Source organism: Scylla paramamosain, chromosome 43 (genome assembly GCF_035594125.1).
Source record: "Scylla paramamosain isolate STU-SP2022 chromosome 43, ASM3559412v1, whole genome shotgun sequence".
In the NCBI taxonomy this organism is placed as follows: Eukaryota; Metazoa; Arthropoda; class Malacostraca; order Decapoda; family Portunidae; genus Scylla; species Scylla paramamosain.
The window spans coordinates 872,356-887,974 of NC_087193.1; the positions used below are offsets into that span (position 1 = coordinate 872,356).

Below are 15,619 nucleotides of genomic sequence, written 5' to 3' on the forward strand. Positions count from 1 at the left end.
ATAACCATGAGTGATACATCTGGCAATGGCACAGTGGTTTTGGCACTTCACACCATAATAATAACAGCCAAAATAATATTCTGGTTTTTAATACCACCTCTTAAAATAAAAAAAAATGGAGGATATAAAGAAATTTTAGAGAATCAGGGCAGGGCTTAAGACAAGTATCACCAAGCTCACCAAGGATCTGGAAACATTTGTTCATGTTGCTAATGTATGTAAGATGGAAAGTAATCAACTGATATCAAAAACATCCTAAAAAAAAATCAACAATAATAATGAAAACTATATGAACAGATGGATCAAACAAGCCTACAAGGAGCAATGGTAGAGGATTACATGTATGAAGAAGTAAATTCAATCCAAAGGTCAATCAGGCAATGCCAAAATGGGAAAACAAGGAAACCCTTTTTAAACTGTCCAAGCTTAATTTACACTCCTTTAATGGCAATCTGACCAGGTGGGTTGAGTTCCAGGATATATATGAATGTTCCATTCATCAAAACAAACATTTAACATCAGATTGTTGGGTACAACCACTTGCCCTATTGCCAGATTGTTGGGTACAACCACTTGCCCTGTTGTCAGATTGTATCACTTGAACAGAGTCTGGCAGATATTGTGACCCACACTGATAACATCCAGTTGCAGGGGCCTGCCTGTAACCAATGACCCCTGCGGCAAGTGGCAGTACACTCTGCAGACTTATGGAAAATTAAGACTGGTCAAATCTAATATCAAGTTTCCCTATGTACATACTGTATTTTATTTTTGTGGTGGGAGTATGTCGGAACTATTGTTTCAACAAGGAAATAAACAGTGATGGGAATTAGTTTAATTAGGGTATAACAATCCATTGTGCTGAGTGGATGAACCAATGAAGATTTGGTTCTAGCAGATCTGGACTTCCGGAACAAAATGATTCTCACTTTGCTTCACATTCCAGGAGTCAGTCACATTCAAGTAGTGGTCAGATATACATACCCTGCTCTCTCATTAAGTTAAGAATCCAGCCAGCAATCACTCCTTCTCAACACTCAACCATCCTTGACAGACATTTTTTTTTTTTTATGTAGGAAGGACAGTGGCCAAGGGCAACAAAAATCCAACAAAAAAATATGCCCACTGAAATGCCAGTCCCATAAAAGGGTCAAAGCAGTGGTCAAAAAATTGATGAATAAGTGTCTTGAAACCTCCCTCTTGGAGGAATTCAAGTCATAGGAAGGAGGAAATACAGAAGCGGGCAGGGAGTTCCAGAGTATACCAGAGAAAGGGATGAATGATTGAGAATACTGGTTAACCCTTGCATTAGAGAGGTGGATAAAATAGGAGTGAGAGAAAGAAGAAAGTCTTGTGCAGCGAGGCTGTGGGAAGAGGGGAGGCATGCAGTTAGCAAGATCAGAAGAGCAGTTAACATGAAAATAGCAGTAGAAGACAGCTAGATATGCAACATTGCGGCAGTGCATTTAATTTAATTGTAATTTTATCAATATTTTTCTCCTATTTTCTTCCTTTGGAGGATTCTGGCTTCTCAGGGGGTATGCTGTTGTCTGTCATAATAATGAAAGACTTACATGTTGTGTAGAAGTAAAATTACGACAAATTTAAGGATAGCAAACATGCTGGAGGGAGGGGAGAGTGTGAAGTGTGTGGGTGTGGTGGTGGGGAGGTGTCCCGGTGTGACACGTAACTTGCAGCACAAGCCATCATTGGCTGGCTCTTCCTGCACTGCTGTGGCATGGGAGTTACTTCTCTCTGGCCCCAGCAACTGATAACTATCACTCATTTGTGACAAGAAGGTGGACAATTTTTTGGATGGATTTTTTACCCCATTGTCAGGTTCATTCTTATGTCTGTGCTCCTGTCACAGTAGGGAGGTTGGGAAGGCAATGCAATAAAAATAATAATTTTGGACACAAGGTTGCTTAAGTCATTCTGGCTCTGGACACCTTGTGTATACATATCTATTTATTTATTTACTAATATATATATATATATATATATATATATATATATATATATATATATATATATATATATATATATATATATATATATATATATATATATATATATATATATATATATATATATATATATATATATATATATACTGTAAAGATCTTCTTTATAACTTATTTTTCAGGGAAACTCTGAAGGTTTCTTCAACTTTAATAAAGAATAAAGAATAAAGCTGAAGGAAACTTCAGAGTTTCCCTGAAAAACAAATTCTATGAAAAACTTGGTGATGCACAAGCCTAGACTATCGAGAAGATTCAGAAGGCCTGTAGAGATGATGCTATGGGAAAAGCACAAATAAATGAGTGGTACAACTGATTCAGAGCTGGCTGCACCTCAGTGGACAGTGAGCCACACTGTGGCAGGCCATCAACTAGCAGAAATGACATGATTGCAAAGGTTTGAGGAAAAGTCTATGAAGACTGTCATGTGGCTATTGAGGAGATTGTTGCCAAAGTTTGAATCAGCGATGGGTCAAGTTCAGTCAATTATAACAGAAGATTTGTTCTTGAGGAGGGTGTCAGCTAAATTTGTACCAATGTTGCTGTCTGGCCAGCAGAAAGAAACCAGAAAGAAAATCTCCCAGGACATGCTGGAGTGTGCTAGCCAAGATCAAAAGATGAACACTATCATCACTGGTATTGGTGTACAGCTATGACCCAGAAACAAAATTGCAATCATCCCAGTGTAAGCATCCATCCTCACCAAGACCAAAGAAAGCAAGACAGGTGTGCAGCAATGTTAAACTGATGATGACCTGTTTTTTTTTACTACTGAGGTATTGTGCACCATCAACATGCACCACAAGGTTAGACAATTAACAAAGAATACTACCTGGGGGTTCTTCACCACCTTTGTGAAGCTGTGCAGTGAAAACGACCAGACCTGTGGGCAGCAAATAACTGGCAACTCCACCATGACAATGTTCATTCTGCTCATGTTGTTCAAGCATTCCTCATCAAGCATAACACACCACTTGTTCGTCAGGCTTCCTACTCCCCAGACTTGGCTCTGTATGACTTTTGGCTATTCCCAAAGCTCAAAAATACACTTGAAGGGAGAAGATTTCAGTCAACAGAGGACATTAAGCGAAATTCCATGGCACATCTCCACAGCATCCCTAAAAAAAGATTTCCAGAAATGTTTCCAGCAATAGCAGAAATGCTGGCAAAAATGTGTAGACCCTAAAGCCAAATACTTGAAGGAGACTAAACAAAAATTGTATTTTTATTATTACTTGTTTTTTTGACCAAAGGTCAGATACTTTTTGACTACATCTCATGTGTGTGTCTGTGTGTGTGTGTGTGTGTGTGTGTGTGTGTGTATATATATATATATATATATATATATATATATATATATATATATATATATATATATATATATATATATATATATATATATACAGTGGAACCTGTTACAGAATGTCTCCCTTTCCAAACAACTCTGCTTTTGAACAAAATTTTTAACTCATAACTGCTTCAGTTGCCATTCTATAATTTGTTTTTTAAACAAAGTTACTTGATTTCAAATACTATAAGACGTAGCAAAACCTACCATTTATTACTAATTTATAGTTTCTATAAATAATTCCTTCATTTTTATATATTTGGAGGAAAGATACAGAGGGTAAGACAGTAATTCAATCTTTGAAATAAGTTAAATGTGATCCCAATGAAGAAGTTGAAGAACTTCATTGTAAACAAACAAGGTTCAGTGCTCAGGAGTAATCCTGAGCTTGTGGCTCTCTTTATGATACACAATGCCATCACTACTGCACAGATGTATTTTCCCAGTAGCTTTTCCCTGCAGCAAGGTGTCTTAAGTGTTATGATCACCTTAATTTTGGTAGTGAGTGGGTTGCTCCTCTTTGTGTCACTCTGTAAGGCTTCCCTCACATGATCGGTGACAAAGAGAATGCCTGCATGGTATAAACGATATCATTTAATGACTTCTGTGTCACTAAGTTCATTCATTACATCCTTTCTGGATAAAAAACCTCAAAGCTGGAAATGTTGTGGAGCGGCCATCTTAGCAGTGGGAGCATCAGTCATTACCCGCTAAGAAATGGGGGATGGGTGTCTGAGAATGAATTAATCTATTTTACGTTGATTCCTATGGGGAAAATAGTTTTGGTTTTCAAACATTTTGGATTTTGAATGGCATTCAGGAATGAATCAGGTTAAAAAACCGAGGTTTCACTGTATGCACGAGTATATATATATATATATATATATATATATATATATATATATATATATATATATATATATATATATATATATATTGTTATGACCACAAATCCTGCCCCTTTCACTGCTGCCTTTTATCTCAGTGAGCTTCCCTAAGTCATCATCTACATAACTTACAGCAAGCCCAATTCTGGGTCACAAGATCCTTCTGGTCTCTTACACTCCTTTCACAGACAGTCATAACACCAGGTTCCGCTGCTCTTCATGGCTGCTTTTATCTCAGCTCAGCCTCCTTAGTCTACCTCCTACACAGACTGGTGCAGGGTCACAATCACTCCACAGGGTCCTTCTGTGGTAAATTACACAACTGAGGTCACCAGCCTGTTTCATCTTCTACAGGCAAGAAAGTACCACAACTGCCAAACCACTCCAACCACTGAGAAAAGAATCACAACCCACATCCTAGGAAGGGGAAGTTATGACAAAGGACACACACATAAGAGGTTTATAATAATCTGTGAGCAAACTCCCATGAGACAGGCTGCCCACACCCACAGACTATTATATCTTCTTGTGGATCAGTATCATTTATAGCCTCCTGGAAGACAGGCCTCTACCACTCATGAGCCAGTAGGGCCTGAGGAAAAAGTAAACTTCACTGCACAGCAGAGAACTTATAATCCTCTAGGTCCACAGCCCTTAAAAGGAACTATGAAACCCAGTAGCATTTAACATAATAAAAATACTACAGACAGGAACATGCAGCCCACAGACAAAAAGGGAAAGTCGGCAAATTCTCTCCACTACGCCGGATACCCAAACAAAGCCAGGGAGTCAGTGGTAATATTTCTATCACAACAACACAGGCAGGCTTAGGGAGGCTCCTACCACTTCCCTATATCAGCAGGGGCTACTGCTTCACTAAACAAATAATGTACGATTGAACTAAAAGCCCTCTAATCTGTATTCCCCCCTCTGTCTCCATGCCTTGCCTTGCCCCTCCTCACATACATCTAATATCTGTGGGTGCTGGTCACTGACAAGCCTGGAGGCACAGGAAAGCAGTGTGGGATGCTCTCCCATTCTGCTACAACGAGGGATAGAGGAGAGAGGGTGGGGTGTGATGCACACACTCCTGCCTGTCTTTCACTCACAATAACTTTGCTCTACAAGGTGATTATCTTTAAAAAATCATTATAATGAAACTATGAGCTGGATGGGAACTGATAATGCCATCATCAAGTTCAACTCTTGTACTATACATTGTGGGGCTCAACATCCAGGAACAAACAGAAAGTGTTGAAATTAAATAAGGAAGGAGACTGGGTGGAGTGCATTATATTTCAAGAGTGGGGCAAATGTTCACTGTCAATCAGAAATCCTCACTTCCACTCTCTCTCTCTCTCTCTCTCTCTCTCTCTCTCTCTCTCTCTCTCTCTCTCTCTCTCTCCTTTGTCTCTCTTCTCATCATCTTTTCTCTTCTCTATTTACGTAGCACATAATAATGTATATATATATATATATATATATATATATATATATATATATATATATATATATATATATATATATATATATATATATGTGTGTGTGTGTGTGTGTGTATGTGTGTGTGTGTGTGTGTGTGTGTGTGTGTGTGTGTGCAATTACCTAGTTGTGGTTTACAGGAGGGGAGTAATCTCATAGTATCCAGTCTCTGTATCTATCCAGTTTGGTCTTAAAATCATGGACAGTTTTGGCATTTACAATGTCTTCACTGAGTTCATTCCATTTGTTCACACTTTTATGAGGAAAACTATACTTCTTGATGTCTCTTCTACAGTTAACTTTCTTCAGCTTCTTATTGTGTCCCCTTGTACTCTGTGTGCCTAAATTTATAAAACATTTTTTGTCCACATTTTCCAAACCATTTATCATTCTATAGATGTTTATTAAATCTCCTCTCTCTCTCCTATTTTCAAGGGTAGGAATTTTCAACATTTTTAATCTTTCTTCATAGGCTGACTTGCTCAACTTCGGAATCATCTTAGTGACTGCTCTTTGTACTCTTTCTAATTTTACAATATTCCTCTTTGTGTGAGGAGACCACATCACTGCTGCATATTCTAATCTTAGTCTTATCATGGAAATCAACAACTTTTTTATCATTCCTTCATCTAAATATAAGAATGCCATTTTTACTCTTTTTTAACAAATTCATCGTCTCTCCAGTAATTTTATCAATGTGTCTGTCCAGAGTCAAATTTTCAGTAACTGTTACTCCCAAATGCACTTCCTCTTTTGATTTCTTTAACTTCAAACCATCCATCTCATAATGATATTATATTCTTTTCTTACTCCATTACCTTACATTTACTTAAACTGAATTCCATTCGCCAAGATTTACTCCATCTATTTATCTTATTTAAATCATCTTACAGTACCACAGTCATTTATATTTTCTACCTTTCTCATCAGCTTAGCATCATCCTCAAATAAGTTCATATAGCCATCTATTTCTTCATTTATATCATTCATATATATTACAAACATTATCAGCCCCAACACTGACCCCTGTGGGACACCACTAATTACTTTTTGCCAAGATGAATTCTGGTCTTGTATTACAGTTCTCATCTCTTTATCATCTTGATAATTCTCCATCCACTCCAGCAGTCTTCCGCCAATTTTTCTATATTTTTTATCTTCCATAGCAATCTTTGGTGTAGTACTTTGTCAAATGCTTTTTTCAAATCTAAGTAGACACTATCCACCCATCCGTCTCCCTCCTGCACAATATCAACTACCCTTAAATAAAAGGGCAATAAGTTCATGGAGCATGATCTTCCCCTCCTAAATTCAAATTGACAATTTATCAAAACTTTATCTCTTTCCAAATGTTCCATCCATCTTTCCTTTATTGTTCTTTCGCATATTTTTCCTACAACACTAGTTAAGGACACTGGTCTATAATTTAGTGGGTTTTCCTTATTTCCTCCTTTGAATATTGGTATAAAATTTGATCTCTTCCAGTCTTTTGGTACTCTTCCCTGTGATAGTGATGCCACCACTAGACTGTGAATTTTATCAGCCAGTTGTTCTCTACATTCCTTCAGTATCCAGTCTGATACTCCATCTGGACCAGTTGCTTTATTTACTTCAAGTTCTTCCATCATCTTAAGTATTTCCTCATAACTGACTGTGACTGTACTTAGTATATTCCTCACCAAATTATCCCTTCCAGCATCAAACTCCCCTTCCACAGTAAATACCGATCTGAAACTATTGTTCATAACCTCCGCCATGTCCTGTGCATCCTCATAGATTTTTCCTTCAACTTTCAATCTTGATACACCTTATTTCTTCTTCATCTTCCCATTAATATGTCTAAAGAACAGTTTGGATTCATTTATACACATATCTATTATATCTCTTTCATAGTTTCTTCTCTCCATTCTTATTAGCTCAATGTACTTGTTTCTAACATCAATATATTCCTCCCATCTGCTCTCAGTTTTCCTCTTCTATCTATTCCAAGCATCTGACTTACAATTTCTAGCTTCTTTGCATTTTGTATTGAACCATTCTTTATCCTTTCTACATCTTGCTCCTAATCTAAATACAAATTTCTCCACAGCAGAATTGTATATCCTGATTATATTCATCCCATTTATTTTTTGAACATCTTCTGCATCTTCAATGTCTTTCCAGTCCACAGCAACAAAGTAGTTTCTTAATTTTTCAAAGTCAGCTTTACTATATTTAAATCTTTTCACCTTATAATGTTAGAGGTTAGGAGAAGGTCAAGAATGTTGGGCATATTTCCAATATGGTCACGAATACGAGTAGGGTGTTGCACCAATTGCTATAGGTCATTATAGATACTAGAGTTGAAGGCTAGTTCACCAGGATGGTCAGTGAAGGGAGAGGAAAGCCAAAGATGGTGGTGAAGATTGAAGTCTCCAAGAATGGAGATCTCCACAAAAGGGTAGAGTTAGAATGTGCTCCACTTTGGAAGTTAAGTAGTCAAAGAATTTCTTATTGTTAGAGGAGTTACATGAGAGGTATACAGAACAGATAAATTTAGTTTGAGAGTGACTCTGTAGTCGTAGCCAGATAGTGGAAAACTATGAAGATTCAAGAGTGTGGGCATGAGAGAAGTTTAAGTCGTTGCGCACATAAATGCAACATCCAGCTTTGGTTTGAAAATGAGGATAAAGAAAATAGGAGGGAACAGAAAAGGGGCTGCTGTCAGTTGCCTCGGACACCTGTGTTTCAGTGAGGAAAAGATGAGGTGTAGTAGAGGAGAGGTGGTGTTCTTCATATTGAAAATTAGATCTAAGACCATGAATGTTGCAGAAGTTAATGAAATAAAGTTAAGGGGGATGTCAAGACACTTAGGGTCAATATCAGAAGAGCAGTCTGACTTGAGGACATTTGTGGTCCCCTCCCCAGATGGGGACTCTGATGGTGGTGTAGGAGTTGCCATGATAATTTTGAATTTTGAGTGAAGGGTGAGTAGGTTACAGGGGCCCCAAGGAAAGTAGGATGAGTTTCTCAAAATATACAATGAAGATGAAAAGAAATTTGTACCTAAAAGAAAGATGAAAATAATTGATAACAAAGTCTGGTTTAATAATAGATGAGAAGCAGCAAGAAGCAAGAATGAGAAATCATGGGGAAAATGGAGAAAAAGGGAAAAAAAAAAATTAACTTATTGAATAGTTACGAAGAGGCAAGAAATGATTACATAAAGATCCTAAGAGATGAACAAAGGCAATATGAAAAGATCTAATAGATGGGTGTAAATATGATCCCAAATTCATGTGAATGGCAAACAGGAAGGTAAAGAGAGCATACAGAAACTAAGGGTGGATGGGGTTATATATGAGGACCTGAAAGAGATGGTGGAAATGATGAATCAAAGCTTCAAGAAAGTTTTTATGACGGAAAAGGAACTTATCAGACCACCAGACATACAGGAAAATAAAATAATGATGAAAATTCAGCCAACAGTACAGGAAGTTGAAGAGATCATCAAGAATCTAGATGTGAGGAAAGCAGCAGGACTGGATGGAGTGCTCAGAAGGGTATTAAGAGAATACAGCATAAAGTTTCTTAATAAACTGCATACCATCATACATGCCTCTGTTACTGAAGGAAGAGTTCCACAGGATTAGAAGAGGGCAAACATGATGCCCATATTCAAGGGAGGAGATAAACAAGACCCACTCAGTTACAAACCAGTCTCAATGACAAATGTGGTGGCAAAAGTATGTGAAAAAATAAAAACAAATGGACCAAATTTTTTGGAATATAATGAAATTCTTACAAAATACCAATTTGAATTCAGCAAGGGAACATCTTGTTTTACAAGCTCGTGTTATTACTCAAGGGCTGCATTTGAGAAGATGACTCGTGACACCTGGAGCACCTGGGATGCCTGGATCCCCCTATCAAGCGCTTTTGGGAGCCTCTCGGTTAACATAAAAAAAAGCAGTGCTGTTGCTACGGTAACAGCAACTCCACAAAATGGCCCACACTGGTTTTCCTGCTGACTTAAATCCTGTAGCACCAGCTGTCCTGACACCATTCTGCTGTATAGTAACCAAGAGTTCAAAGAAGATTGTGAGGAACTGCAAAGGGATCTAGACAAAATGTGGGAGTGGAGCAACATATAACAAACAGAATTTAACCCTGGGAAGTGTAAAAAGATGGAACTTGGAAATAGTAATTGAAGGTATAATTTATATAACTTATATAACTATAAGATGTGAAATGCGACAATTAACAAGACAACAGAGGAAAATACCTGGAAGTGATATTTTCAGAGGAACTATCATTAGAGAAGCATATCAATAAGGTAACATGTGAAACTCTTAACCTATTAAGAAATATAAGAGGGGCCACTGAATATCTGGATGATGAAATGATGAGAAAAATAATGATCACAATATGTTCAAGACTAGAGTATGCAGCAGTAGTCTTATCACTACATAAAAAAAAGTTGGAAAAAGTACAGAAAGCAGCAACCAAGATGATACCAAAATAGAGAGATATTCCTTATAAAGAGAGACAATCTAGGATGCAACTCCCAACCTTGGAAAAAAGATAAGAGAGAGGTGACATGATTGCACTACACAGAAAGCTGGGTGGTATGGAAAAAACTGGATGGTGAAGATATATTTGTTGAGTGTAAGAGAAACAAGAGAACATGAAAGAAAACTGAAAGTGACCACCTGCAGAAGGGACATAGAAAAGTTTAACTTCCCTCATAGAAGCACAGAAGCATGAACTGGAAGGGGATGTGGTCTGCGCAAGGAATATTCATGATTTTATGGAAAGTTAGATACGAAGTTATGGAGAAGGAACAGTATGAACTTAGCTTCTCTCACATATGTCACAACTAGGTAAATACAACTAAAAAAATACACACACACAAACACACACACACATGGCAAGATGAGGACACACCTTGTAGGCAGTACCACCACACACCCTCAGCATTGTCTCAGTCACGTTTGCTACATTCTTTGCTGCAGTGAATTTGAGTTGCCAGCACCAGTGGATCTTGTTTGTCCTGCAGATAAAACATACCAGCAATTACATGAAAACATCAATCATTCTAGTGCCAATGCCTCTAATAGAGAGGATAAGAAAAAGTTCACATCAAATCTACACGGCAGTAAATAATGTGCTATACTGAAAAAAAAAAAAAAAAACTAAAAAGAGAGGAATTACACTGATACAAATTACTCACACCTCATTCCTCCTTCTGCATTGCCAAATATAGGACTGAAAATGGATTACAAAAGAAAGATTTTTTTAAGAAGCTAATCATATGCAAGATAGAATTCAGAGTTCACCTTGTCTCCCCAAACAAAACCATATGTTGATGCTACACTCAATGTAACAGCTGCATGCTTTATTCATTATCATTATTAAAGTAATAACAAATTCCTGCCTTCTGTGCTTTTCTGAAATACACTGAAAACAACCTCTACACTGTTGGCAACTTAGCATACATGAGCTAAGGCCAGGTTACAGTGTGGGATTTACTTTGTTTAGGCAGCCCTAAATTTAGCTATGCACTCTACAGTATACGCGGAAAGTCCTGATGCCAAGGGGCTGGTGTCCTTTCTTTTTGTGGTTTGTGAAGGAGGCTCACAACTACCTTCCTAAGAAGGCAAGATGTTCTGACACTTTTGGAATACTAACTGGCAACCTTCTATGCTTTCCTGGGCATAGGTGCCAGTGTGTGTCACCTCAGGATAGGGGTGGGCAGGACTCATTACCTTGGAAATTCATGAGTCTGACTCCAGAGGCTGGCGGAATTGGTGGAGTTGACTCCGGAGTTGACTCCATGGCACGCTGCCAGCCCATCGTGTTTGAGCTGGGCTTGGCACGAAACGAGTCCAGAGTTGATTTCTCTCTTGGTGCACAGGAAGGTGGCGGGAGAGGGCCCCACTACGCAGGCTCTACACAATTCTGGAGTTGTTTTCTCTCCTATGCCACCATAGAAATGCCACGACTCCATACTATGATTCTTCCTGCCTTCTGCACCCCGTTAGATACGTGAGACATATTTTACTGTTATTTTTGTTATTATTATTATTCTTTTTATTGATATGTTGATGTAGTAGAAGTAGTAGTAGTAGTAGTAGTAATGGTGGTGGTAGTAGTAGTAGTAGTAGTAGTAGTAGTAGTAGTAGTAGTAGTAGTAGTAGTGGTGGTATCATTATTCTTACTTCTGCACTGGATTTATTTGGTTATATATATATATATATATATATATATATATATATATATATATATATATATATATATATATATATATATATATATATATATATATATATATATATATATATATATATAAACACTATGCATGAAAATTATTTTAGTGCTACAAAGGAATATAAAACAAAGAATTATTATTATGTTTGATATTTATTATTTTCATAACAAAAAAATATTCTTTATAATCCTTTATATGAAAATATAACGACTACAATGAACATGGCAATGCATGCAGTTTATATATAAAAATAACAAAGCATTATTCCATAGACATTTAGTAAAATATACAATACAATATTATTTCTGTAAAATCACAGCACAGAATCACAGTCACATGTCACTTAATGGAATGGAATCTCAAATTTATTCTTAAAGATACAAAAGAAAAATACTTGTGTATAGTAAATGAAGTGGTATAAAAAATATATATATGTAAATATCTATATCCTTAAAGTAGGACTAGCATAGGTAAAAAATATTTTCACAAATACAGACTAGAAATTTAAACAAATAAGCTTTTGTATAGGTTTTATCATTTCTGTACCCAAGAAATAGAAATAGTAAGTCTCCTCCTTAATGAAGCAGTTCTCTCCACAAAAACAGGAGTAGCAATCCTCTCCCTAGGTAGGAGTAGCAGCCCTCTCCCTAAGTAGGAGTAGCAGCCCTCTCCCTGAGTAGGAGTAGCAGTCCTCTCCTTAAAAAGGAGTAGCAGTTCTCTCCTTAAAAAGAAGTAGCAGTCCTCTCCTTAAAAAGGAGTAGCATTCCTCTCCTTAAAAAGGAGTAGCATTCCTCTCCTTAAAAAAAGGAATAGCAGTCCTCTCCTTAAAAAAGGAGTAACAGTCCTCTCCTTAAAAAAGGAGTAGCATTCCTCTCCTTAAAAAAAAAGGAGTAGCATTCCTCTCCTTAAAAAAAAGGAGTAGCATTCCTCTCCTTAAAAAAGGAGTAGCATTCCTCTCCTTAAAAAAAGGGAGTAGCATTCCTCTCCTTAAAAAAAAGGAGTAGCATTCCTCTCCTTAAAAAAAAGAACATTCCTCTCCTGAAAAAAAGGAGTAGCAGTCCCCTCCTTAAAGAAAGGAGTAGCAGTCCCCTCCTTAAAAAAGGAGTAGCAGTCCTCTCCTTAAAAAGGAGTAACATTCCGTTCCTTAAAAAAAGGAGTAGCATTCCTTTCCTTAAAAAAAGGAGTAGCAGTCCTCTCCTGAAAAAAAAAGGAATAGCATTCCTCTCCTTAAAAAAGGAGTAGCAGTCCTCTCCTTAAAAAAAAGGAGTAGCATTCCTTTCCTTAAAAAGGGAATAGCAGTCCTCTCCTTAAAAAAGAAGTAGCATTCCTTTCCTTAAAAAAAGGAGAAGCAGTCCTCTCCTTAAAACAAGGAGTAGCAGTGCTCTCCTTAATAAAAGGAGTAGCATTCCTCTCCTTAAAAAAAGGAGTAGCAGTGCTCTCCTTAAAAAAGAAGTAGTGGTCCTCTCTAAAAAAAAAGGAGTAGCAGTCCTCTCCTTAAAAAAAAAGGAGTAGCAGTCCTCTCCTTAAAAAAAGGAGTAGCAGTCCTCTCCTTAAAAAAAGGAGTAGCAGTCCTCTCCTTAAAAAAAGGAGTAGCAGTCCTCTCCTTAAAAAAAGAGTAGCAGTACTCTCTTTAAAAAAGGAGTAGCAGTCCTCTCCTTAAAAAAGAGTAGGATTTCATTATTTTACTCTATGTTATTAAGAAAGAGAATCATGTTAACACTTTTGTCTTTTAATGTGCTACGCCTCTGTGATATCAATTCCCCTGCTTTGGAGAAAAGTCTCTCACATGGCACTGATGACACTGGTATACATAAAATTTTTTTTTTTTTAAGTTCTGAAAGGTTTGGAAATATTGCAGATTTTTCCTCCCACCATGAAAGTGGACCCTCACATCTGGGAACTTGTGGTTTTTCAAAGTACTGCTGCAGCTCTATGTAGGCCTCTGTAGATGGATTTGAGGTTACTTGTGAGGTCTTCTCTGCTTTAGTATCAAAACTTTTCCACAGTGATTTTTTCCTACTTTTGCTGTTGATTGTTATTCTGAGACTAAAACCTCAGTTGATGCTAATGATGTTTCTGGACCATTAGTTGAGTAATTTGAATATAATATATTTGATAAATGCTTTTCTGTTGCCTTAATGTTGGACAAATCAGAAAAGGGAAGCTTTTTGAATCTAAGGTCTAGGATGGTTGCTGCAGCAAATATGAATACCCTTTCCACTGTAGAAAACCTTTGGTTGATTTGTTTTCTTCAGTTCCTCACAAAGCAAGAAATTACAATGTACCTGGACATCCATAAGTGTATTGCAGTGAGTCCTGTAAACCTCTTACAATGGGGATAACTTTTGAGAGATATAAATTTTTAACATGACAATTCTTTTGTTGCCTCATCAAAATAGTCTAATACAGCAGTTGCTTTTCTTATTAGACTAAACTCATTACTGCTAAGGCACAAGTAATTTTTCAAAAGTAAGCAAAGTGTAGTGGTGTTGAGATCACTTTGCAGAATGAAATGTTCCAGCATATAGAAAGTAGAGTTCCACCTAGTCTCTACATCTTAAATTAGTTTCTTGACTAGAACACCGTGTTATAGTTGAAGATGACTCAGTTTGTCAGAGGCTTCAACACTATGGTGGAAAAAGGTAACAATTTACTTTATCTTTTATTATTTGCATTTCTCTTACATTTTTCACTGAATCCTATACAACTAAATTTAGTGTATGAGCAAAGCATGGAAAATGATGCAAATTTATGATATTCTTTATTGCTGAGCTCATATTGGCAGCATTGTCAGTAACAACACAATATACCTTGTCTAAAATTTCCCACTTACTGCATATATGTGTTAGTTTCTCTGCAATATGATTTTTTGTCATTCTGACTTAAGATAGGATGTCCATGTATATATTATAAGTTCATTTTCTTTATGACATTACCATTATTATCACTATTACTACTATTTAGAATTCATGTCTTTAATTTGTATGTACAATGCCTCTCGTTCCCCTTTTGTATTCGATCACTCCATTGGTGGCGTCATGTGCATCCCCTCAGTCAGCGGCTGGCCTCTGGGCCAATAGGTTTACTCTGTACTTGGCAGTTTGTTATTATACTGGGAGATATTTTACACAGTGTTTGCTGCTATCTCTGGATTTGAACATTACCATATGTGCTAGCTCAACCCCATAGCACATACTTGGTGCCAGAGGTGCTCCCACAGTGCCTCCTGTGACTATTTTGGTGTTTTCCATGGATGTCCTGCTCCAAGAGGACTCCCTTTTGTTTATGGTGCCCAAGCTCCACACCATGTGGTCCTGCCTTTATCATGTCTGTTCCTGTTTTGGTTGAGCCTCCCAAGTGTGCCATCTACTATCTAGCTGCCTTCTGTGCTTGCACTGAGTGATTTTGGGATTTCTGGGCTGCCACCACTGCTCCTAGCTCGCAGACATGCTACCAAGTGCGTTGTCCCTTCACACACACATCACTGCCCTGCGACACTGCCTAGATCCACTTCGGTTTTCCTGTCCCCACATTGCTACTGTATTTGCTGAGTTCCTTATGGGCTTTGCAGCCTGTTCTATGATTTGGATCTTCCCACACACTTGATGGAGTTGGCCTTGTCTCTGGTTGA

The 15,619-nt window shown here is 37.4% G+C and overlaps 1 protein-coding gene across 3 annotated transcripts in view; it reads right to left on the reverse strand.

Moving 5' to 3' along the window:
* The window catches only part of LOC135093485 (uncharacterized), a 195,789-nt gene that overhangs the window by 71,597 nt on the left and 108,573 nt on the right, over positions 1 to 15,619 (reverse strand). For all 3 annotated transcript variants that reach the window (XM_063992765.1, XM_063992766.1, XM_063992767.1), the window contains exon 9: positions 10,665 to 10,770. In XM_063992765.1, the coding sequence (XP_063848835.1) occupies positions 10,665 to 10,770 (106 nt within the window). The remainder of the gene's footprint in view (positions 1 to 10,664; positions 10,771 to 15,619) is intronic.